General features: G+C 54.4%; 6 protein-coding genes across 6 annotated transcripts; 2 read left to right on the forward strand and 4 right to left on the reverse strand.

Annotated features, from left to right (window-relative positions):
• Positions 1-2,293: 2,293 nt before the first annotated feature.
• On the reverse strand, positions 2,294-3,774 carry G647_08661 (uncharacterized protein; the record flags this gene model as incomplete). The annotated part of the gene is made up of 2 exons (XM_008732969.1): positions 2,294-3,619; positions 3,673-3,774. 2 exons carry the CDS (start codon positions 3,772-3,774, stop codon positions 2,294-2,296), a joined length of 1,428 nt encoding a protein of 475 aa, XP_008731191.1.
• Positions 3,775-4,789: 1,015 nt separating this feature from the next.
• G647_08662 (uncharacterized protein) lies at positions 4,790-7,169 on the reverse strand (the record flags this gene model as incomplete). Its single annotated transcript, XM_008732970.1, has 2 exons — positions 4,790-4,837; positions 4,863-7,169. 2 exons carry the CDS (start codon positions 7,167-7,169, stop codon positions 4,790-4,792), a joined length of 2,355 nt encoding a protein of 784 aa, XP_008731192.1.
• A 5,278-nt stretch (positions 7,170-12,447) lies between these two features.
• Positions 12,448-13,965, forward strand: G647_08663 (uncharacterized protein; the record flags this gene model as incomplete). Its single annotated transcript, XM_008732971.1, has 1 exon — positions 12,448-13,965. One exon carries the CDS (start codon positions 12,448-12,450, stop codon positions 13,963-13,965), a length of 1,518 nt encoding a protein of 505 aa, XP_008731193.1.
• Positions 13,966-14,338: 373 nt separating this feature from the next.
• On the reverse strand, positions 14,339-16,354 carry G647_08664 (uncharacterized protein; the record flags this gene model as incomplete). Its single annotated transcript, XM_008732972.1, has 1 exon — positions 14,339-16,354. One exon carries the CDS (start codon positions 16,352-16,354, stop codon positions 14,339-14,341), a length of 2,016 nt encoding a protein of 671 aa, XP_008731194.1.
• Positions 16,355-17,104: 750 nt separating this feature from the next.
• On the forward strand, positions 17,105-18,674 carry G647_08665 (uncharacterized protein; the record flags this gene model as incomplete). Its single annotated transcript, XM_008732973.1, has 2 exons — positions 17,105-18,113; positions 18,163-18,674. The coding sequence occupies 2 exons, from the start codon at positions 17,105-17,107 to the stop codon at positions 18,672-18,674; spliced, it is 1,521 nt and encodes a 506-aa protein (XP_008731195.1).
• A 3,813-nt stretch (positions 18,675-22,487) lies between these two features.
• G647_08666 (uncharacterized protein) lies at positions 22,488-24,923 on the reverse strand (the record flags this gene model as incomplete). Its single annotated transcript, XM_008732974.1, has 1 exon — positions 22,488-24,923. One exon carries the CDS (start codon positions 24,921-24,923, stop codon positions 22,488-22,490), a length of 2,436 nt encoding a protein of 811 aa, XP_008731196.1.
• Positions 24,924-25,124: the final 201 nt, after the last annotated feature.

The raw sequence follows: 25,124 nt of genomic DNA on the forward strand, positions 1-25,124 counted from the left end.
TCGGAGGTATTCCAGCTCGCGACTAGGACGGCTGCCACCGGGGTAATTTAACACACACGCATGCCTGGCTGGGGAGGCGAGAGACCTCCTCCCATACCATCCCGCCATCCCATCACGACATCACAGCGTCTAGTATCATGAGAATACGTCGCACTTGCATGTCCATCCGAGCGAAGGTTGAACCTGGATCTGGACCTCCAATAAAATCGAAATCGACGCCCTAAAACTGATTCTCCTCCACGTATATCATTTAGGACAACAAGCTCGTCGACAACAAGCTCGCCGACTCCCTGTACGCCATCATCCTGTCCAACCAGACGACGGACGACCTTGTTTTCTCGCGCCATGACTATCTCGCTCCGACGGATCGTCAAGTTCGAGGCCGCCGATTCCATCTGGGGATGCGACCCCACCCGGCGTGTCAGGTACAACGGCACTGCCGCCCATCGTGCTAGACAGCTGACTCCCGCATCTCCTGATCATCCCGATCCTCAACCTAGGCGCGACGTATGTGATCGTGGGGATCCGGACGCGCAACGACCACGACCACGACCACCTCGTCACGGACTTTGACGCCATCAATCACGTTTCTGCTAGATCACCGTGGCGACCCAAGGCGGCGACTCGCCGGTCCAATTGCCCGCGAGGAGTCTCGTCGAGGAGATGACTCGGGCTAGCTAGAGACCTCAAGACCTTGGCGGTTAACCTGGCGTTTGATGTCAAGGACGGACTGTACGGAGTACACATACAGCGGTAATTAATCACTCAGTCCTTCCATGAAGTCGTCTAGTAAAACACGCTTTGTGGTCCCTCTGCCGCTCTATGCAGCCAATACAGTAATGCCCAAGAAATACACTCAATTTCGTGGAACATGGCGCAAACAGGGTAACAATTTTCCAATGCTTCAAAGAGAACGTCGTTGCATATACCTGGTATTAGTTTAGCGCTACGTGTTAATAGGCGAATTCAAGGGATAGACTGTAGTACAGCAGTTAATTAATTACTCAGTCCTTCCATGGAGTCGTCAAATGAAACCTACCGCTCACTAATACTAATGCAAAGGGTATGAGGCGGCGGCGCGTCTCCTTTGCCCCATGAGGATCAGAAAGTTGTTAACCTCTTTACTTACACCCGATGTTCTAATTAGGTGATTTTTTGGGGGGGGAGAATATCTTCTTATGTGCCTTTTAGTATTGGCTGTGGAGTGTAGAGCTGCCGGGGACTACGGAGTACATGGCGTGTGTACATCTCGTTCGACGGCTCCAGGCAAAGACTGTAGTAATTAACAGCAACAGCGGCCGGAGGGGGGCATTCTGCTGTTGGTTCACAGGGAGAGTACATAGTAGTAGCAAGACCGCCGCGGCGGCCGTCGTTCGTGGTGGAGGAGCACGGTATGTACATTATGTAAAGTGATTGTATCGTGCGTACACCGTAATCGATCGCAATCAATCGTAAATCACAACGATGGTGGTGAGGTGGAGCGAGGCGGGTGAATCGAGTCCCTACGAAACTCCGTCGGAGTTCGTATTTCATCTCCTTTCATTTGATGCCAATATCATGCCCATGTCGTGCAAGGGTTCACGAGATACTGTATCTTAAGAATTGATGGTGGACCGATTCACCCGTGTTTAGTACTGTATGGCATAGGAGAATAGAAGCCGTCCACGGGTGTCATGGGCCTATTACATACGGGCCGCTTGCACACGAGAATCGTCTCCCCTTGTAGCATCTCCGCTTTGACGCCTGCCCGATATACAGGACGCAGTAACCAGCATCCTGATTAGAACTTCACCTTCAGGTTTTAACACTCGACCTACCTCCAGCCCCCTGTGCTGAAAAAGGTAGTTCGGCGTGGCTTTGTTTTCGTCGGTATGCTGTACGAGCCGGGGCGCGGGAAGCTGCGGATGCACATATCAGGGGAGATCGAGCCTACAGAAGAAGGGGCTACATCCTGGAAGACAGAAGACACGTACCATGGCGTTAAGCACTCTGCCAGGATAGCTACTATAACTTAAAAGCCCTCACAGGGTATCACACATGGTATCAAGCGATGCTCTGGACTCCTTTGGTTATCAACAATGTTCTTTCTCAAGTCATGCCTGGCTGAATCTTGTTGGATGGCAGCCAGCCTCGGAGAAAGATACTTCGGTCGAATAATTCTACCACCGTCCGCTGATGTCAACAGACTATTACGCTGCCACCACACCCTTCCTTTGAAAGGCGTAAGCATCAACCTAACGGCAACAACACCCCCACTCCTTATATACATCCATACCACTCCTCATACCTCACTTCACGAATAGCTCGGCTTCGTACCTAGTGGCACAGGTGGCGGCGCTACGCCCATTCCCCCAATACTACCATGCATATTCGCCGGCTTTTTCGGGGGTGGCGGAGGCGGCGGTTTCCGAGATATCGAGGCTGCAACCTCTGGACTCTGTTGTGGAGGTACAACCGAGTTTGCTTGCATCGGCTGCTGCCCGACGTACGCATTTCCGTTGCCTCCGTTGGGCCCATTCTCTGACGTAGGTGACGGGGAACTATGTTTCTCGAGAAACGAATTCAATCGGCCGGTGACATTATACTTCTTGTTCCATTCGTTGGCGCGATTGCCAGCAGCATCGATCGAGTCTTTGTGACGTTCCCGGAATGAATTCGCGGTGCGTACGGCCGATGCGGCGTCTGCGGCGGAGACGGTGGATGGATCTTTGTATGCGGTTTGGGCCGTGCGCATGGCGGACTGCTTTTCGGCCCATGTTGTTCCTTGGCCCTGTGGTTGTGGTTGTGGCTGCGTTGGCTGAGTGTAGCTCGGTTGAACCGGGGGCGGCGGTGACTGGACGGGTGTGACGAAGGGAGGCGTAACATTCTGTTGGCTGCTTGCACTTGCACTTGAGCTCATGCGGGCGAAGCGGGCTTGGAGTTCAGAGAGCTGGTCTGTTGCCGGCTGGGCGTTCGTGGGCGGACTACTGGGCTGGATTGTTTGACTCTGCTCGTTGCGCCAGGGATTTGAGGGCTGGCCAGACCCAATACCAAGGGCCGGGACTGACACACCCGAGTGTCCCAATCTATTGACGGCAGCTTGGTTTATCCCGTAGCCTGGACTGGATTGCGCTGGGTGGGCAGCGGGAGTCGACTCGTAGGCTGGCGGAGGGGGGGAGTTGGTCACGGCCGGAGGAGTGGGTGTAGAAAATGTAGGCTGTCGTGAAGGTAGCCTTGGTGGTACCCTCGGTTGCTGTCTGACCGGTCCTGGTTGCGCGGCAGCGGGACTTCTATCCACGTCACGGTGGACAGGGGGCGGCGGTAGATGATCTGTCTTCAGTCCTGTTCGATCCGCCCGATAGGGCAACGGAGGGCCGGCTTTTCTGTTCTGCTCTCCGATCTCTTCATCTGTAGGTCCGCTGGCTACTGTGTTCGCGGTTGATATCTGGTCCGGACGCAAAGGAGCACCCCAGCCTTCAGTTTGAGGTGTGATCTCGTTCGGCAGCGCAGCTCCGCCGTGGTAGTTGACATTCTTTGGAGGCGGCCCAAACGAGGCTGGGTCTTTGAGACTAGACAGAGGTCGGGACACGTGAACGTCTTCTTGCTTGTGGGGATCTGCTTTCTTGCCCATCCACCCGGCCTGCTCGACAGTTCAGCATTTCTGTGTGTTTTGGCAGACAGTCAGCCACTGACCACTTGATTGATGCCCTTAAAGTCGCCTCTCCAAGACTCTTTGCCGCCATCCCGGCCCTTAGGATGCCAGCCCTCCTTCACAATCCCTCGAAAGCCGCTCATCGTGGGGAGATCCGGGAATGAGAGCTCGTGTGCTCCTCAGCCGTGCCTTGTCCTCGGCAAGGAGAGTAACGTTCGAATCAGTAAGGTTGGGGCTAGAGCAAGACCAGGCTCACGAACTCGGTGTTCTGAAATTGGTGGCGAATATTGCAATAAGTTGCCATGAAGAGCAACGGGCAGTGACGGGGTGAGTGGGCGCAGTGGTGGCAGGTCGATTTGGTCGCTGACGTCGCACGCCAAGCCCGACATGGATGCCAAGCCCGGAGCCGTGCGCTTTCCCTATTGTGGTCTAGTTTCAATCCGCCTCGATGCAGTGACTGGGACCCCCTTTTTGTGTGGCAGCCTTGCAAGAAACTTTGAAGGGTGTGAACAAGGCACAGAACGGTCCATAGATTCAGGGAAAGGAACTAATCAATTTCCCACACAGCGCAGAACAGCGTGCGTGCCTCCTTCCCAGCGTTTCACCAAAAACTGGAGATGGGAGAAGACATCCCGCTCTTCCAGACTAAATCACATCCAACCAGTCCAACACTAAGGAGGCAGCTGCTTGACCCCCCCCTCCCATGACTGCCTCCGGTCACTCTTCCCAACTGAGAGTCTCCCTCGATTAGAAATTCTGGACTGAAGTCCGATGCTGAAGTCCCTCTGCTGGCCCCAATGTCCAAGCCAAGATCAACATGTATGCTCTTTGATTGCCTCCCTACAACCATCCTCCAGGTGATTGTTGCCATGCGCCGGACACCTTACTTGAAACCCAATTCATGAATGAAATGTTATGCAACAACAAGCTTTTTTAAATGTACATAGGTCCTCGCGGTCGAGAGGTGCCTCCGCCGAATGATGTCATGCTGGTGTCTAGCGACAAGAACAATGCTGTGCTGCGCATGTGCTGCAAGGGTCGTAGAGTTCGTGAATGTTTATCAGTAAACGCGTATCTTTGACCACTTCTGCCACGGCGTCACCCACGTCAAGAAGTCATACTCTTGAAGCCGCCTTGCCCGACGACTCTGCCGCGGCACTAGAAAAAGTGGGTATAGACCTTGGACGACTCGTGAACCTCCATCTCCTGTCACCAGTCAGCTGAAGCATACGCCTCCGTCAATGAATGTACTTGCCATCTTGAAGGTGTTGAGTTCCTCCTTGATCTGCTGTGCGAGCATCGGAGTCAACCGATTGCAGGTCGCTATCTCGCCGCGGCGATCATATTCCCCACTCGGCCAAGTGTCGTGGAACTGAATCCGAGGGCTGAAGGAAATGTTGCGAATCAGGGTCTGGGGTGTCTCGGGGGTATTCTTCGAGTCTAGGCTGCCAAATCTATCCATGGTGAAATAGTCATCAGGGTCATTGCTCTCTTGAATTGTAATCGAGTCTGTCCGACGATGCCCAGACCGAGGAGGGTCGTCGGCGGGAGTGCTGGGCGCACTGGATTTAGGTGAGTCGTTGATGTGCGGGATTTGTGGCAAGTTGAAATCGGGAACCTTGAAGTCGTAGGCTTTCGCCTTCGGGGATGGCTGATTGGAGTCTGTCCGCTTGAGAATTCCTTTCTTGACGGCAGCAAGAACCTCGGCACGTTCTTTTTCCGTGCCAACAATACTGCGTCGCGAGCGTGTATCACTCGATACAGTGCCGCTATCAAAGGAGAGCTTTGTGTCGACTGAATTTTGTTCCAGCTTGGGGAAACCAGTCCCACCTCCTGGTTGGTCACGAGGATTGACGTTGACGTTGACGTTTTCTCTTTCCGCCTCGACAGTAACCATAGACACCTGAGCTAAGCTCGCTTCGTTGACAGGAGCATCAGCTGCGGGCACGCCGACCACAGACTTGGGCCGGAACAGACCGACAAGAGATCGAGTGCCTTTCTTCACCCCTTTGCCCATTTTACGGAGCATCACCGAGGCTGAAGAAGCCGTGGAGGATATCGATAGATTGTCCGTCGAGCCGGTAAAGAAGTTGCCTTGACCCGAGTAGATGCTCTCGCCCAATCCCGCGGCCTCTTGCTTCTCTGCAATACGAGCTTGCTCTGGCTCGAGCTCATCTTCATATTTTGAGTGCCTCTTGGAGGTCGTGGCCGCATCTCTGTTGGCCACGCTCTTTTCATGGTTGTGTTGGGCAGTTGCTTTCCTAAGCTCTGCCGCACTGCCGAATGAGAAGGCCCTCCGCAACTTCGATTTCGATTTCTTGGCATCCTTCTTGCTGACGGCCGCGAGCTGTTCGGCAGCCAAGCTGGTTGTGGACATTGCCGGCGGGGGTAACAAAGCCGGTGCTATTGGGCGGTTTTCATCGGTGTTGTCGCTTGTCATGTTGACCGGTCGGGATAGGGGGGATGGCTGCCGAATGCTGGAATCTCCGGGTCGAGAAGGAGCCGCAAGTCTGGGTTCTTGTTTTGGAGAGGACGCCGGGCTACCAGCTGCTGGGGACTGAGCCTGCAAATGGTCAGAAACAGGTGAACCAAAGCGTTTCGAGATACTCACCGATCCAGGCCTGGAAGATCGAGTCGATTTCGAGGAATTGATGCTGTCCGAGCTCGAGGTTTGTCTGTGGTGACTCGGTCGTTGAACAGGCGTTGTCGAAGCTGGGGTCGGTTGTGCCGAAGCAAGGAACGTGTTTGGATGAGGTGATGCCGTTTCCTGAGGATCGGTTGAGTGGTTCAGGCCTGCCGTTTGAATGCTCCCAAAACTGCGTCTTCGATATCGTGCAGCCAGTTCGGGTGGCTGCGGTCGGGCTAACTGAATATCATCCGCACTGGCTTTCTTGTTCTGCACGGCGTTGCCATACGTAGAACTTCGGTGTGATTGTTGAGAGCTAGAGCTTAGCGAGGGTGTGCTGTTGGACTGGAGAGGATGATTGTAGAGCGAGCCAACGGCAGCCATGCCTGAGCCTGACGGCGAAGCAGAACCCCCCGCAACTCGGTTCAGACCGATTTCCCCTTCGCTTCGTCGAACGGTTCGTCGATAACGATCAGGAGATGGCTTGGATGAGGTGGGATTTGATTGAGGAGGCGCCATCAAGGGGCCAGAGGTGATGATAGGCAGACCTAGCGAGAGACGATTTCCAGCATCGATTCGTGGAAGGCCCGTTGGTGAGGTAGGTTGTGAGGAAGGGGAAGCACCAGGGTGAGGAGCTTTTGGGGACGAGATGGATCTACCAGAGTTGAGTGCGAGAGGACGAGTGTTGATGGAGGGCAACTGCGGTGTAGATGTAAAGGCATAAGGGGCGATGGGGCCACTGGCGGGCACGCCCCTATAGCCAGTTGCTGGCATGTTATATCGAGTCGGCTGCTGGTGGTTCCTCATCTGGCTGTGCGAGGCTTGTGAGGGATAGCCCCCAGAGGAAGAGGGCCGCCCTAGCATTGTGACCGTTGTTGTCTGAGGAGGCAGCGTCTGCACCAAAGCAGCCATTTTTCAGATTTTCTTATCAGCCGTTTCAGCACCAGGTGCCGCTCGTTGATGCAACCTTCGTGTTTCGATAAGTTCGTTTCGGCGTTGGGGCTCGAAGGAGAATCTCTGATCTTTCAGGAAGAGCTTAACTGCAGGCCCGAGTCAATATGTCACCATCACCAAGATTCCATTCGATCTGGAAGCGGTGTGAGATACACACCTTGATGTGGTGATGTTTTTCAAAGTGTACAACCAAGTCCCGGCATCACCACATGTGAGTACCTGACTGATTGGCTTGAGACACACGGGTGGTGGCGTGAAGTGGTGGTCGAGTTAAGCGGCGACTGAGCGAAACGAAGGTGGATTAAAGGATGTGAGTGGAATTGTCGTCGACCGTCCAAGATGAAGCGAAGGGCTGGAAGAACTTGTCTTCCAAGGAACCGGGCAGGAAGCAAACCCCAGCAGCTAAGAAACGAATGTTACAGCCGCGGCGCGTGTACAAGGTATCGTGTCAGGGACGAGGCGAGAAGACGAAGACCGTGACAACAACGGCGAAGAGACGGCGTCGAGGGGTGCAGATAGAAGGAAAACTGTCGGGAGTGATGAATGAATTGAGAGGGAAGGAAGTTCCTGGTGCAGTTTGGCAGCGATTGATTGAGGACTGACAATTGGCAATTGGTGCGGAAGGAGAAGGCCCAAGCACAGCGCTCAGGAGAAACACCAGCGAGAGTGGTCGATGCACCAGCAGGAGGGGAGCGTTCTTGCGATGGGTCTAAAGTCTAGTGCAGATTCTTGTTAGTGCGCGTCCAAGGGTGACGGCGGTCCTGGCCTCTTGACTCCTCTTGACTCTGGAGGGAACACGCGTTCTGCCCGTCCTCCCGCGACTGCATGCAGCGCTCCAGTTAAGGTTAGGCGCAAGCCTTCGACGGCCTGGCGCCCGCACTTCCCTGCTGTCGTACCCTTGAACCTTGGAGCCTGGCCCTTACTCGCAGGCCTGGAATGCACCCGGCTTCAAGAATTTACGCATGTCACCTCGATGCGCAACAGACGCACCGAGTCTCTGCGATTGGCAGCAACCATGAGAGATGCGAGCGAGTACACCCTTCATTCCAACCAATGGTCCTCATCACTTTAATGTTTCGGGTGATGCCCGCTCGTTAGATGGGCCGACACACAAATCTACAGAGGCTGACACCAGTGCAGCGGCACCAGGCCTGTTTCTTACTGGCGGCTTTGAGCCGTCGTCAGTCACGGAGCACCACGGACTCTCACAGCTGGTCCTCGCGTACTGTGAATATAGATATCAGCAGTGGTTGGCAAGTCCGTACTACTGCGTTGTCCTTGCAGTCAGGCGGAGACCCTCGCACGGAGAGCTTCGAATGGGTCACATGAGGCTGACAGTCTGATATGTCTTCGGCCTCCTTCCCCAGACAGGAGCCCACAAATAGAGAAATAAGTTGGCATGCTGTCTTGAGCACTGGCATGATAATCACCTGGCTCCGTAACATTATGGTATGATCAAGCCAATGCATGGATTTTACCCTCGGCAATTTCCGCAGAGTAAAGCATGAACCTCCTTGACACCTCGTTTGGCAGTTGTGAACCATGGATCTTTCGCCCAAAGAACAGGGGCAGCATCAACACTACCTATTTATGTTGCGTGCATATCGGACGCAGCTTAATAGGCTGAGCAACCGAACAACCGAAACAAGTTCAATGCTGATCACGCTTAGAGTGAGCGGGCCAGGCTCTTCTTGGTTAAGCCGGGCCCCGCACATATCACGCCTACAGATCGTTCCCGTCCTGCTGCGCATCCTCCAGATTGCACGTCGAAAAGAGATGCGTCGGCGGATTAGGGACGCTCACGTTTCCGAACTGCTAGAGTTGTGCAATTGCTATCCTGCTTGCAGGGACCCGGAGCAGGCACTTCTGACAGTTATACACCTCGTACAAGGATACGATCGTGCCTGATGCTGCTCGCCCTGGACTCTGACTCGGCCGCTCTGTGTCCCCAACGCTGCCGCCTCACACGGGCCCCAGGACGACAGATACGAGTTTTGTTCCAAGCAGGAAGCCCCCGGGACACCGCTCCACTCCGGCGTTGCGTCACTGGTGCTAGAAATCTTACGGAACTTTCTCACCAACCACGGCCGGGCGTGAAACTGCCATCTTCTGCTCGTGATGGAGTTGAAAGAGCTGCTTCGAGAATCGTGCTTCGTCATCTGCGCTGAGAGGCTGTGCCACCGTGCACGGGTCCCGATAAATGAACCGCCAGTAGAATATTGTGCAACGGTCATCTACTGGGTAGCTGCACCTCTCCACTGAGGTCGGAGGTTCCAGATCAATTACACCAATGCCACATGCACACCGACTTTGACTCCGCGATCCCCTCTCACATGCCACACTTCGGCATCAGGCCATGTTGCATGCAGTTACCGAAAGCTGCAGAACGCATGTTTCAAGATCCTTTGAGCTAGCAAATGAGCCCACCCAGGCCAGCAATGAAAAACTTACGTGCCCAGCTCTGACCTTCCCGGACCCCGCTTGACTCAAACCTTGCATTTCGATGGGCTTCTGTTGCCCCATGATTCTATATCGCCGACACGGGGCACTCGGGCAACGACCACACGTCCAACGAACTCAAAATCACGGTCTTCTTCCACTCGCGGCTTCACTTTCAGGCCGGAAAAGAGGGATCATGTGTGCGCGGCCCCCTGCGACATCGTCCATGCAGCTTTCAGGCACCGAACGCTTATGGCCAACCGATTTGTCCGCACAAGTCTTTGCACGATGCCCCGCGAGGAAGGAGGTGTGCGAAGAGGAGGGCGACATTGGTCTGCGCCTGGCCAGAACCTCTCAACACCTAGGTTGAACTGATCATGGTTCTTCTTGTTGCGACTGGACTGATTCGCTGGGAGAATTGTCCTCCCCCAACTCCGAAGCAATGTTCATCCTGTGATTGTCCGACGAGGACAATGCCTTTGTAGAGTGCGGAGGGAAGCATTCTGTTGGGATAGTGACGCAGACGTGCAGAAAAACTCTAGCTTTCGATTCGGATGTCTTTATTTTCCGATACTTTTTGCTTTCACCGTTTGGAGTGGGTGTGCCGCTCCGATTATGAAGTCCGCGGTTTGCCACTGCCAATTTTCCATCGTTCTCGACTGGTCGCCCCCGAATGGTACGGAAGAGAAGGTCATGACTTCTATGGCAGGTATTTCAGTCCATACAAGTGCTTTATTTGTCGTTTTCGGCACCTCTATTGAGCAATCACCACCAACGGCAGAGTCGACGAACCCCGGCATTTCATGGCAACCAATCTTTGATGACGGGAGAACTGCATTCGCAGAACCGTGCCAAGTGAGGAAGTGCTTACGGCACTCCCAATCACCACAGCGCTGCGACTGAGGCTTGACAACTCTTCAATGCCTAGCAACGCAAGATGCTCGGTGAGAGAGTCTTTTGCTGGGGGAGGGTTGAGTTTCGCATTATTGCTGTCAAGGCAAGCGGGAGTATGAAGTTTATCCAGGATCATGCTGGTGCTTCTCCCGGGCATGAAGATCTCGCTAGCCGTGCTCCGTCCGCTCCCGCTTTGGCAAAATCTCAGCCCTAGTGCCTGTTTCCCCCGGGTCTTGGACAGTCGTCAGCAGAGATCTATTCACCATGGATCAAATGATGTTGCTGCTGATTTTCGAGACCTCGTCAGGAACAGCCTTGCAAGGACTCGAGCTTGGACTTCATCCGGGACACTTAGTTCGCTACATCCTTGCAGCGACATTATCAGCGACCTCAAGGAAATTTGTGAGAATGAAGACAATCCTCGTGCAATGAATGAGAAGACTGCTCTCCTCCGCCAACAATCGATCCGTGACCCTCAGTCAAGAATCCTTCAATCTGCATATCAGAAGCTTATTTCCGTCCCCAGCCACCTGCTCGATAACCCCAATGTATTGACCGCCACATGGATCTGGATTTCTGGGCAAACTGGATATTCCTGGTTTACTCCACAATTATGATCTCCTCAAGAATTGGCAACACCAAGATCAGGCCAGAAAGGACAAACACGACCGCAAAGTAGAAAATCAACAATCCATCTATCCTCCACGATGGTAGCCAATTTCGATCTGCCCACGCTGGGTGTAGGCGATCTCAAACACAACGGCCGACCACATCGACGAGCCCGCCGATGCCCTGCACAACGCGTCTTTCTGCTGTGCAACGAAAGAGCAGGTGATCGCCTTAGACAGTGGTCGGGTTACAAGCACCGCCCGCTCGAGTCGTTGCGGAAGAAATTTCTTCAGGCCTTGATTCTTCGGTGTCTTGATTGCCTGGCTGCCAGCATCGCTTCCAAAACCAGGGTTTGGTAAGTTGCGGCATGACTGACCGCCTGTTGAGCATCGGCGGACGGTCACACAACATCATCAGGGACCCGGTGAAGCGGACCTGTTCCACTCGCCTGTTGTAGGAGGGACGTCCGAAGGGAACCCATGATGGAACTGTCACATCGCACGACAAAACCCGACAACGAGGTGACGAACGCGTGCCTGGGGTGATACTCAGGAAGAAGTCCCAGGGAAACACTCTGACACGCAGTCCTGTCAAGTCGCTCCCGAGGCTTGTGCCCAGGTCACCCACGAGAGACATCGTTTTTGGGGCCATCAGACAAAGCTGCCAAGCGCGTCTCTGTTTCAGATCTCATGATAACGTTTCTTCACTGGCTAAATTTCGCAGATGACGGAGGCCTACCGTCGAGCATGGTGATGGGTCTGGCACAGCCCGTCTCTCATTATGAATGGCATTGACCTTCGCTGCGGCCGTGTTTAATGGCAAAGCACGAGACCGGCAGTAGATGGGTGACAGACGCGTGATTGGGTGAGTGAGGTGGGCGGTGCGGGGGCATCCTGCTTACGTACACAGCCCGTTAGGCTCGCCGTCCAAGCTTTTCGCCGCCCGTGGTGCCAATTCACTGATTCGACTAGCCCCTCTTGGGGCATATCGCGAACAAACCGCTCTGGTGGGAGGCTGAGGGCTACGCGGAAAGAAACCGACCATGTAACTGTTCGCGGTTCTAACCTAGAACAGATAGACTCTGTACAGGTCTTGTCGATCATCAAGATCAAGGCGACTCATATAAGAAGAGGCCATCGCTGTGCTTCTCAAAACCCACTCTAAGGGCCCAGGCAATCATACAATAATTCATCCTCCATCCACAAGATATTCTCCCTTTTTGCAACGTTGAAGCTGTTTCCGTACCCTTTTCCCGAGAGCTCTTTTATCAATCCTTCCTCAAGCACTTCTTGCTATGCCTATCATAAGTAGGCTGGTCAAGGGCGTTGGCGCAGGCATCGGTGCGGCATCGGAGGCAATCGCCGACCACAGAGAGAAGAAGGCAGCCAGAGAGCGCGGAGTGTCACCCATCCCCGCAGTCCAACATGAGACTGGGGAGAGCTCGCACCTAGCAGCTCCGACACTTCACCCCCCACATTCATCCGAAAAGAAAAGCCGTTCTGACGGGGAAGACGACGACGATTCTTCGAGTATCAGCAGTTCTGACTTGGCCAACGACAATGCCGAATGGGCCCTTGACGAAGCTGCAGAAGAGCTCGAGCAGCCTCCGCCATCATACGAAGAAGCAGCCGCTACACCGGCTTCAGACCAAGACGTCGCGAGAGCTTTCGTGGACAAGCACCGATTCACACCTTCGCCCTCCCTGAATATCAAACCACTACCATGCCCGGTCATACTCCCGCAGCGCCGGCCAAAAGACAAAAGTCGAGGATTTGTGCGCGCCTACGCCCCCTTACTCGGCGAGTGTGCGGGCATTGACCAGGGGACCTTTATCGACTTCATCAACGACCTTGACCGCGCCTCAAAAGCCAGCCCGGTCTTCGACGTGATCAATCTGGCTTGCTTCGCCGCGGGATTGGTACCAAACCCCATTGCCATGGCCGTGACCATCGCTGTCCAAGTGGCCAGTCAGACTGCAAAGGAGATCCAATCCCGCCAGCGCAGAAACACCTACCTCGATCAGATCAACAACTCTCTTTTCAAGCCACGTGGACTGTACTGCATGATCATGACCTTCAAACCGGACAGCCCGCATGAGCCGCTGCTCGGAATAGACCTCTCGAACATCAGCGCTGCAGACCAAGCTCTCGTCAAAGCAACCTCGATCCCGGACTCCGAGCTGAAACAAAAGCTCGCCAAACTCCGCCTCACCTCGGGCGTCAGCAAGGGCGAGCTTTCCCTTCCCGAGCCCGCGCCTCTGATCTACCCTGCCCTCGACGCGGCTGCACTGTCGGCGCTCAACTCGACAGAGGATTCCTCCGGCGGTGCCAAGAGCACTCTACCACAACGCACCCAAGACAAGCTCCGCGCGACGGGCGGGTTCTTGGCAAGCTATCTCGACCGTCGCGCTCAGGCAAGCTACGCCGGGATGCACCCGGACAGCAGGCTGGTGGCGCCTTCTCCGGATAAGACATTCGCCTCTCGATTCAGCGATCCGAATCACCCGGCCAACTCGGGAACCATTCTCGGTCTCCTGACTGGTGGGCATTTTGACCCCAAAGCCAAGAGACGAGGGCGGAGAGCTCAGAAAAGGGCACACAAGAGAGGATACGAACTGAGCCCGGCAGACGTCAAAAATGCGGAGATGGGCCGACTACCGAAGCGAAGACAGGGCGTAATCAGGAAGGTACTGCACAAGGACATCCTGTACTTGACGGTGGTCAACCTTCCGAGCGAGGCGGAGATGAGGGAGATCATGGGCGAGCTAGAACGGGTCAAGAGTGGAGGCAGTCAGAGCGAGGTGAGGTCTTGAACGGTCTCGGCGAGCGAAGGATGGGTTATTAATGTAGCTCCGAGGATACATATTGAGTTACGGCTGTAATTGGATGAGCACTTAGGGTCACTGATTGTGCGCCGTGACTTGTTTCGAGCGTGTTTGGCTGGAGAGACACCTGATAGTTAGTTACCTAAGGGTACAGAGGGTACAGAGGGTACCTGGTATGTAAATAATACGGTGCCCTCTAGCAAAGGGCGTAATTACCTGGTAAATACCGGTGAGGACGCTCTTGGCGCTGACGTAGCAGCCCTCGGGTACCCTTCCCACTCTCACTTGACACCTGGAATGTTCCCGGGAATTGTTTCTAATTAATACAGGAAGCTGAGAGTCGACCACAATCCTCTACCAGTTACGGGTTGAACAGTTGGAAGACCCCGTTGATGTCGAACTTCCCCCGCTGAACAAGATAGCCATCGTCATAATTCTCTGGAGGCTCTGCAGGAAACTTCCCCGTCTCTGGGACTACCAGCTCATATACCGCGTTCATGCCGTCCAAGATGAGGGCAACCTCGTACTCAACATGGTACCATATTCTCCCATCTGGTGAAGTGAGAGATTCCAAATTGTCGCTCAAGGAGAAAGGGATGAAGAAAATCAGCGGATGAGGCATAGGATGAATGTCGATGCCCGGCCTGTCGACCCAGACATCATCATCGCGAATCGTGTCACTCCGATAGAGGTGTTCCACAAATTCCCAACCGCCGTCTTTCTCCTCTTCCCGAAAGAGGCCTCTCCAGCCTCGGTGTCGAACTTGATGCTGCACTGGAATACAGTCCCGGGGCCTGACAAAGAACTTTGTGACCCTCAGTGCTCTTCTCACTCCATCATGGGGATCCCTGTGAACTGGCTGGACATCATCGATGCCGTTCCGCATATGGGCGATATTCTTGTCCCATGCCATACAGTACCCCCTGGTGATGATCCGCTTGGTAATGAAGGCCTTATCAATCAAAAGAAGGAGAGACCCTGAAGCAACGGTGGTTGAGGATCGGCTTTGCGCGTCATTCGGGACACGCACTGAAATCGGACGACCAAAAACTGCTTCACCTTCATCACTGCAGAAGGCCTGGATCTGGTCGGTGAGGTACGGGCTCAAGCTTCCTCCCCCGACAAGCAGGAGTTCAATCCGGGGGGATGCGATACCATCGTCCTCATAGCGCCGCGCTAGCTCTCGCAATGCCGTCATTATCATGTTTCTCAAAGAGTCGAGTGAAGGGCCGAAGATCGTCCGCATATCGTCGAGGTCGAGAACGACCTTGTTACCGCCGGGCATGCGGTAGCTTTCCATGTCCGGTAACCCAGGCACACTCAACCCAAGCGATTCCGAGCCATTGAAAAATTTCTTGGCTTCCTCGAACTTTTCTTCCAGAGTTCGGCGGAACTCGTATTCTGTCATTTGGCTATCCTTGCCCCTCAAGCTCCTCTTGAAAAAGTTCTTATCCACAATCCCGCGCAGCACGAGATTCACACATTTCTTGTTCACGGCTAAGCCACCACACCACTTTGTGGCTCCGGCACACATTTCTTGCACCCGGAACGGACTTGTCCCCACATTGGCCCAGCCTTCCAGGTCAGAAGACCCACCGCCGACGTCGAGGATTAGCGTGCAATCCGCTTCTGGGAGAACACCGTGCCGTTCAAACGACGACTGGAAGTGATGTGCGAGGGCCGCGGTGGGCTCTCCCACGACGAAGGGATTTGGGATCCCCGCAGCTTTAACGGCTGCGAGAATCATTTCAATCTCAGAAGGGTTGGTTTTGACGGGCAGTGGAATCGCTGTCTCGACTTCAAGTTCATGGAAATCCGCCTCAGGGTATGCACGTCGAATACGGCCGAGGACAAATTGGTAGGCGTGGCGAAGGAAATCCGAGTACAGACCGAGGAGTTCGTGGACCGACGTCTCCTCGATTTGGGTAATCACAGGTGAAAGCGGCGGCAGGTGACCCTTGCTTCTCATCTCTGCCATGTATTTGCGGACTCTGTATCTTTCGGCTTCCTGACTTGTGGTGTCTTCGCCGTCGTCGAAGAGTAGGAGCTTCAAGTTCTTAATCACGTCGTCCCGAGAGATGATCCCGGTATCGACCGCGTAATTGACCTGCATCCCCCAGAGCTGCAGCCAATGTGGTTGACTCGGATCCGAAGGAGGTCTGTACGCAAGCTGTGTCGGGACATGAGCATCACTGTGCTCCCAGGTGATGGGTTGGAAGCTCATCATCATGTAGTCTTGACACAGGCGAGGCTGCATATTCTCGCCAGCCCGAAAGACCCTGTACATGGCCTTTCCATACGCAGAGCCCGCGTCTAACGTGATCAGAATCTTTTGAATGCGAGGCACCGACAGCGGCGGAGATGATGGCGCGACCATGCTTGGTTGGTGGTACCGGCGGAGGTACCGTTGTGATTGCACTCTGCTACGGCCAGCTGGTGTGCATACAACATTCCTTCGCCGGCAAGCATCACAGCCTCTGGACCCAGCAGAATTGGTGCCCGAGCATCTGTACTACCGGGGGGTTAGTATACAACACACGGGAAAGGAAAGACACGTACATGCTTATCGCGACAAAGTTGACAAACCGATCCCGCCATATCGACGATGAAGCTCGAACATGGGGTTTGCAGGCCTGTCTTTTCTGTATCCCAAAGGGAGAACAGCTCTGTGATGGGAGAGGGAGGGCTGTCGATCAAATGGAGTGCGAAAACAAGTCGTAGAGGAGGTCTGTTGCCCGGCTACAATCTCGGTTGTCGTATTGGCTACGACCATGTCGAGCTGAGACGCGGCGGACAAGGGTCACTCTTCCGCTCTATTCTATTGCATTCCAGCCTGGCCAGTTTCACCGCTTCCCCGAAGCATGGTGGCGTCCGTGGTCACGCAGCCTCTCTCACCATCATTCTCCTGGACCAAGAAGCAGGGGCGCGGGCTGAACCTTGCACTCCGCCTTTCCGCTTCGCTTCCCTCCTGTTCTTAATTTCCCACCTACGCTTTTCAAATTCTTCCCTTAATACATTCCCAGGTTTCCCTCACTCAGGACTACTTCTTCCTCACGCAGGACTAATTCTTCGCAGTGTCCTCAACCTCTGTCCAGTGGTCGACTTCGAGGACTTCGCTTCGTTAACAATGGCTGGCGGCCCCCACCGACGCTGGAGCGTCGAGGAAAACCTCATCCTTGAGGCCCTTGTTGACGCCAACAAGGAAAAGATATTGGGGAAACGTGGAGAGCTTGCGCGTATGATTTACGAGAGGCTGAATGAATGTGCTCCGGACGACAACTCTCGTACCGTCGAAAAGGTCAGGTACAAGATGGATCATTACATCAACAAGTTGAAACGAGGGCGCCGCACATCTCGAGCGAAACCAACGTCGCCTGGACTTGTTGGAGAACAGATAAGGCTACGGGACAATACCCACCTCGACTCCGTCACTACTTGTCCTTCCAGCCGTCGCCGTCAAGTACCCAAGGTTGTCATGAGCCTCCGTTCATCTACAGGCCCGAGAAGGAAGCTGGAACTTCCTCATCCGCCAACCCCACCCGCGCCAGTCAAGCAGTATCCAGGCCCAAAACTTTCAATACGGGAAATTCAGGGTCCTAGACAAGAACGAATGAAACAGGTGAACGCCCAGACCCTTCCAAGAGCTGCATTGGACTCAGAGCTCCGTGGCACCACGACAACAGCCTCGGACAACGAGCGTTCGGCAAGGTCGATGATGGAGGTGGAGCCGTGGGAAAGGAAGCATATCGAGATATTGAGAAGTCTCATGGCACAAGGAAGCTACTCTGCTCCACCTCGGCACAGTCATGTCAGAACCGCCCTCAGCAACATCACGCTACAGATCGAGCACAGTATCGAGTGCTATCGGCAAGCACATCCCTGCAGCTATCTGGACCTCACCACCGCCTCCGACGATGCTCGGGACCTGAGTCAGGTCAGCTTTACGGCTTCAACCCCTTCAACAGTTGTCGACATGATGGAGACAGCCAGCTCTCATCCAGCAATCTGGCTTGATGATATTTTGCAGCTCTTCATATCGAACGCAGTGTTCACCTGGGCATTCAACGGATTCAAAGAAGATCCGCAGACCCAGATGCCATCTGCGGTGCAAAGGACGTTCAACCGACTCGCCCAATGTAAGTTGCTCAGTTGGTACACCCCGCTTGTGCTGATATTGTCGTGCAGACGATCCGGAGGCCGTACGCCGACTCAACATTGCCACCAAACTTGACCTTCTGGACGCCACGGTGAAACCAAGGCTGCCAGTCTACGCCGAAGAGTTCCAAATCCGCTTGTTCAACATTTTCAAGTCGATGAGAGTTGCACCTTCAGAGACGGACCCGGCATGTGAGGTTGCATGTGGCTCTCCAGAGTACTCTCAAGCAAAGCATCGTGAGTTCAAGAAGATCACGAGGACTGTTTTCTTGGACACCCTCAGCCTACGGGCAGACCTGGCGCGGTGCGACAGGAAGTACTTTGCTCAGTTCTTCAAGCAGGGTGAGCCATTCGACGAGGAGAGTATGGAACCACATCGGCAAGACATGGAAAATGCCTTTCGTGATAGCACGGTGTACATCTGCTTGCGGCCAGCAATCCTCAGCTTCCCAAGAGAGTCCGATTCCGAGGCGCCCAGCCCTAGCCAGGGAGTGGTGGTGGTCAAGGCAAAGGTGGTCGTCACGAGGAGCTCCCAAGCCTAAGTCCATTAGTGTGATTAGACACAAGTTTCCTCTATCTCTGGGTCGGAGTCTGAAATTGGTCGAAAACCCCCCCACAATGCGACGCCCGAGCGTTGGCCATCACTCGACTCTACTGTCTCATAGGTGATGAAGGCGCCTCGTTGCCCCTGGGAATGTAGTAGCGCTTGGCTGACTTGGACCATGTAAGAGACCCTCAGTATCCAGACAAGTTAGCCATGGCAAGCGTGAAGGATAAACCCACAAAGCTGAGCCACCAGACTGCGTACTGCGCTGGCCAAACAATTGCCCATTCTCAAGCGAATATCACCCCCCCGGCCGCCTCGGTCGTGGTATCATTGATCAAATGACCCGATTTCCTCCATTGAATGCGTGCGTATTCTTGCCTTGTTCATCTCGCCAAGCGGTGGCTGGCTGTAAGTCGATCCCAACACAGGAAATTTCCGCAGCCATCCATGACTTTGGCGCTCCTGGCTGCAGCCAGGTGATTTAGGCGTGGAAACCCATGGAAGTCAGCAGCTCCCATACCGCTCCTGACACTGTGATGGTCTCAGGCGGCTAGCTTCCCACGACCAGGCTGCCTGAATCCGTCGTGCAATGGGAGAATAACTCAAAAATAAGGTAGCGTATACAGCCTGTATGTGTGTGCCCGATGATGATCGTGACTTGTCCTGTGAATATACGTACGGAGTACCGGCAAAGGAAATAAATCAGATATAACAATCGCCCTGCCGCGCGTCCACTGGAGTTCAGCATTCACCGCCGGGACATGAGACCTGGCGCCCACCCGTCAGCGAAGTTGTCTAGTCATCTTAGACTACGCCTGTCACTGTCTCAGACCAGCCTAGCGTTGGGGAGAGGTCGATTCACCACAGCAACGCCAGCGTCACCAATCCAGGAGCGGAGTGGGAGTCTTCAGTCTCGGTCCTGCCGCGAGCTTTTACCTATCCCTGATTCCAGCCAGGCCAGGCATGACGTACCCACGCCTGCACGCAGCGGCTTTGCGTTGGAGGATCCTTCGGCCACACCTTCAAGGAGGCACGCGGTTCCGTTGGTCGTTGTTGTTCCCATTTGCCATGTTATCCCTTCAGTTCCATACTCGTTCCTACTCCGGAGACCCACCTACCCCGATAGGAGACCATCACTGCCTGCTCTTTGGTTTTCCCCAGCAACGACCACAGGTCTTTAGCCCTCACCCTTCCAGATGACCAGGGAGACCAACAAAGTTTAGGGCTTTTGTGCATTTGAAACGGGATCGGCAGGCACAGTAGGACACTTTCCTGCCTCCTGCTCACAGCTTTCTGAGTTCAAATCCTGCTGGCCTATCGTGGATTCCAATCCCGCTCTGCCCGCCGTAGTGTGCACGCCGGAGACAGAAGCTAGAAACACGCGCACAGTCTGCGTGCCTTGACGGTAAAGGCCCTATCGTGTTCCCGTTCGCCGTCAGAAATCCTACTCGAGCAAAAGTGGAACCCCTGGGGAAGAACATATTGATTACGCTCCGCTCTTCTCCGGGCAGCTTCCCGCCAAGAGAAGGGCGGAACATGACACCGAATTAGTACCACCGAGTTCTTTGTCTGCAACTTGAGCATCCACGCGGAGGGAAGAGCTGGACTCGCTCGGACAATAAGAAACTAAGTACCGTAGGCATATTCAAGCCACAGTATCGATCAAAGGAGAGACAAGCGGAAAGGGATGGGACCTACATCGGCAAGACTGCCCGTTCAGTTCCGCCTTTGTGACACTTCATCTGTCTCGCAAGTTAGTCAACGTCTTGAGTTTCCTCGGACTCTCTCACAGGCTTCTCGCGGATCATTAATCTCAATCTCCCACACGCATCCCACGGGTCATCCACCTCAGTCTAGCATGGCGGCAGGAGCAGCCGTCTCTCTCCCCCTAGCGGCCTGGGGAGTAAGGAGCCACTGGAAGCCCAGCAACTTCAAATCCCCATAATCCTGCCTGATATTGTCCTCCTTCAACCCAAGGACCAAGCCCCCTTCGCCGCTTATCGGCCGACTCTTTGACTACCTGCAGGACATCCCTGCTCTTGCCGCTCGCTTCAATCGGGTTTATCCTACTCGTGGCCTCTTCAAGACAGCGGCCAGCACCACCCAATCACATCGCAGACAAAGTAGCTCACCACGGATCTCTCTCTCAGCCGCACTTCTCGCATTCCAGCAGATCTTCAGGCTGCGTCAATACCCAACGGCCGACAGTGGTCGAGGTCCCGGACTTTTCAAACGCCGTCACTACATACCGCGTGGGGCTCGATCCTTGCCGCCCCTCTCCGCCACCATCAATGTCGATCTCGGCGCCCATCAACAACCCTCCCAATGTCAACTTTCGCTTGTGAGACTATACGCTCCGACCCTGCGAAAGCCACCAGCGAGAACGGTTGTGGGGTGCACCGCGACTACGGTACATTCAGTACCATCTTACCAAGACGGCAATGACGGCCTCTAGATCGAAGATCCAGCCACTTTTGGTGTCTGGAAACCTGTCCCTGTCAATGCCACCGTCTTCATATGCGGCTGGTGCGCCCCCTCATCTCGGGTGGCGAGCTCAGCGCAGTCTGACACCGAAGACCAGGCGCCGTTCTTTGCGTTGCTCCGGATCCCGACGTCGCTTTGAAACCCATGGTGACAGGAAACACGGTCGTTAGCTTTTCGGACAAGGCCCTTGCCGGAGATCTTGACGTCCAATGGTTCAAGGGGATCATGGGAAAGAGAGGGCGCTGGTGGGGGAAGGAATGAGGAACGGGCGGACGTTGCGGAGATTCCCCAAGACGAAGACATTGAGCGGCTTATCCTGAGTTGATCCGGTCCAGAGAAAGAGGCCATCCTTGGCAGTTCTGATTAGAGGATATTCTGATACAGAGTCAAGGGCAGCGACGAGCTAGCGGGGGAACCACGCAGCAGCCAAGACCAACCTGCTGTCACTCGCTGTTCACATTCGGAATAGCATGAGATTCTCAATTTGTAATCCCTAGTTCGGGGCATGACAACAGCGTTCAAAGCTCAAGTTCCCGGCGGAGTCGCGTAGCCATGGTAGGGTATCCATTCGCCTCGAACAGTGAGTCGTGAGTCTACTTGTAGCCAAGAATGGCGTCGTTCTCGGCAGAACATCACTAGAACCAGAATGGCTTGTAATTAGTCCATATCTGTTTCATTGAGCAGGGCATGAGCAGGGCCTGAACCCTACAGCAAGATTGTCCCCGGCCCAACATAGTACCAGGTCCTGCTCAGTACCATGGTTGTGGCTCCCATTCTCCGGGGACGTCACCACAAGTAGCACAATTTAAATATATCCCCAATCCAGGTCTCCTGACAACCCTCTTGACGGCGCTCCGTCCCTGGCACCGTTACCATGTCGAGCTGACTACATCGTCGAAGACTTTGGTGATTTCAATCGTCCAGGCTACCGTAGGTCTATTACAAAACGAATTCAACAGCTTGTTCAGGTTCCTCAGGTTATCGTCTTTATCCGGTTCCTCGGGTTATCACCTTTATTAGGATCCCGGGTTGGGACCCCGTCAAAGGCAGTCCATATGCCCTCGTATAGACAAAGTAAGGACCCCGAAAAGCCAAAGTCGGCGACGTACGGTATTCAGTACGTATTGTGCCTTGGCGCGGCCTTCCCGGCGGGTGAACTTCTCCCGAAATAGACGAGTGGAACGGAGCACACGCTAGAAAAAGGCGGACATGATTTCCAACAGCGCAACTAGCCTATGTCTATTATTGATGGGAGGCCACGATCCCCCGATATCCTACCGCGCGACGAGGAAGTCGGTGAAGACAAACCATCAGCCCGAACCATCTACCGCCCGCCCAAAAACTCCGCCTTGTACGCTTGGACACCTCCCTTCGACAGCTCTCTCAGCGCCATGGTGGCGTATTGGCTCGAGCCAAGTTGGAACTTGAGCACCGCCGCGAGTTTGTTGGTGTATTGCGCCTCCGGAGACTGCTCAGTCAAGGCCTGTTGCGGCGGTTTTGGCGCCTCTACAGCAATCGCAGCATCATCTGAAACCGTAGTCTGATCCACTCCCTGGTTGGCCTTTTGGTCATGTTTCTTGATCCGCTCCAAATCGGTCTCCACGAACTGCTTCTCCCCTTCTTTCTCACCACAATACTCGTGTACATTGACCTCCCAGACCTCACCAATGCGTGCCAGTATTTTCCGGTATCCGCCGCTGAGACTGAAGTCTTTCTGCTTGCGTCGCATGTTGTATGGATCGAGTCCACCACCAGCCTCGCTCGCCATGAAGGTCTTATACCATTCCCCGCCCGCGTTGGCCGGATAGAGCACATCGAATCCTGGAAGAGGAAGGACAATATCAAAGATTGAGTATTCCCCACCTGTTGCTTCTTCCGCGGTCAATGCGCGGGCTCGTTCGAACATGTCGTCCTTGTCAAACGCCCTGTCGTCGCCGGAAGGTTCTATGACGATTTCACCGTCCGCGTCGACGGTCTCTCGGGCGGCCGACTCAGGATCCATTTCTTTGTCCTTGTGCTCGCGGACAAGGACAAGGTCACCCTCCACGACCTTGTCTCCATACAAGCGCCAGCGCTCACCGACCGCAAGATTCCACACCAAAGACTGATAGGCGTGGACGTACATAAGCCTCAGGTTCCGCTGGATACTCAACAGCGCGCCAAGATAGTCCTGTCGATGCCTACCGAGGTGTCGAATAATATTCGACTCGGCGGAGAACTTGCGAGGGATCTTGTCGAGCGCTTCGTTGATCCTACCCGTGTTACGCCAGAGATTGATACCTTCGGCTCGGGACCGATCATCCTGGCCCACAAGAACACCAGTCTCCGACGCAGCTTCATTGAGGGCCGATGGTGAAAATTCGAGGATCGAGTCGCACGCACTCTTGAAGTCTCCTTTGAGGATATGAAGGCCGACAATGTCCGTACGGGTTGCGAAGGTGCCGAATCGTTGTAACCCGTAGAAGTTGAGGAAGCCTTTCTCGCGGAGTCGGTGAAGTGCTGTGTGCAAATAGGAATGGAGGTCGGCTTTCCGCTCACCAGCGACATCGTCAGAAGAGGAAGCTTCGAGCCGGCAATCTCTCAAGGTGATGACGAATTCGTTCCCACTAAGGTCGCCAAGTTCGAGGCCTTGCTTGTGGTACTCGAAGTCCCCAACGGCCGCATATTTCAAAGATCGATTCAACCCCGCTAGCCGCTCCGCCTCCACCCGATACGCGCTAACTCGCTGCACAGTCACAGCGCGTCGATCCTTTGTGCCGGCGAATTGAAATGTCTTGGTGTTCGTCTTCAATTGCTTCGTCAGATACGAGACGACCTCCAGAGTATCCTTGTTCTCCTTGTAGAGAGAAAAGTGGAGATATTCGCCGCCGCGGTCCTGCCAGCTGAGTTTGTTGGGTCGAGAGGATCGATCATTGTTCGATTTGCTGTTCCCGCCACGGTTGCGGTCACGATTATTGGGTGACGCCGTATGTGATGCGGTGAGCACGAGGATACCATCTTTGTCTGTTGAAGAGTCGATCTTGCTGTTGAAGATCCGGCGGATATTTTGATGGATCTGGGACCGGATATTGCGGTCGGAGGTAAAGTCTGTACGGACCATGGGGTGGTCTCTCGATTTCCAGTCTGGGTGGCGCAGGATTGATTGGTAGAGAGAAGACATCAGACCGACTGTTTCGTCGGAGAAGTATCCCAGAAGTATGGCGTGGTCGGCCTCGGGGATCTGGTTCTTTGTTACTTTGGTAGGGCTCGAAGAAGGAAGGAAACTCACCTGTGCGGATTCTCCATTCGCGTCTTGTCCCTTCGTAGCCTCTGGTCCTATCGTCTTCTCAACGTTTGGTCCTTTTTCTCCCGTCTCTCCTTCGGGAGTAGGCTGCTCTGGCACAGTCTCCTGATCTGTCTGCATTGACTTTCGATTCACAGCAGAGGCAGTACTCCCAGGCTTAGGCAGCACAGCCTGGTCCTGTACCTTGATCGAGCTCAGATGAACCACGGTTCCATTTGGCAAGATCTCGTTAACCAAGAAATCCGTGTACCGCTTCTTGAGAATCCCTCGGAAGACAGGTCGGGTCTCGTCGACGAAAGCAGTGATACCGACCTGTCTCTCCTTGGCCGTATCGTCCGACACAAGCGGGCCTTGCTGAATGTGGCTCTCATGGCCTTGGTGAGCCATGGTTGAGGTGCCCTCGATCGTGACGTCGGCTTGACTTGAATCAAGCTTGACACGCTTCGGAGGCCGAGAGTCGGCCTCTTGCCCGTTCATTTCGAGGTCTAGAACAAGACGATTGTAGGCAGTGCAGCGAGGTGAGGCAGAAGATATAGTGAATCATTGGTTGACGCTCAGTTTGAGATTTCATTGACTGCCAAGACAAAGATTACAGCTAGTCCACCTGAGGAATAGCGCTTCCCCTATTTTCCAACGCCTCGTCTTGTCCACCCACATAGACGTGGAGCACTCCGCAGC

This window comes from Cladophialophora carrionii, assembly GCF_000365165.1.
Source record: "Cladophialophora carrionii CBS 160.54 unplaced genomic scaffold supercont1.8, whole genome shotgun sequence".
NCBI lineage: Eukaryota > Fungi > Ascomycota > Eurotiomycetes > Chaetothyriales > Herpotrichiellaceae > Cladophialophora > Cladophialophora carrionii.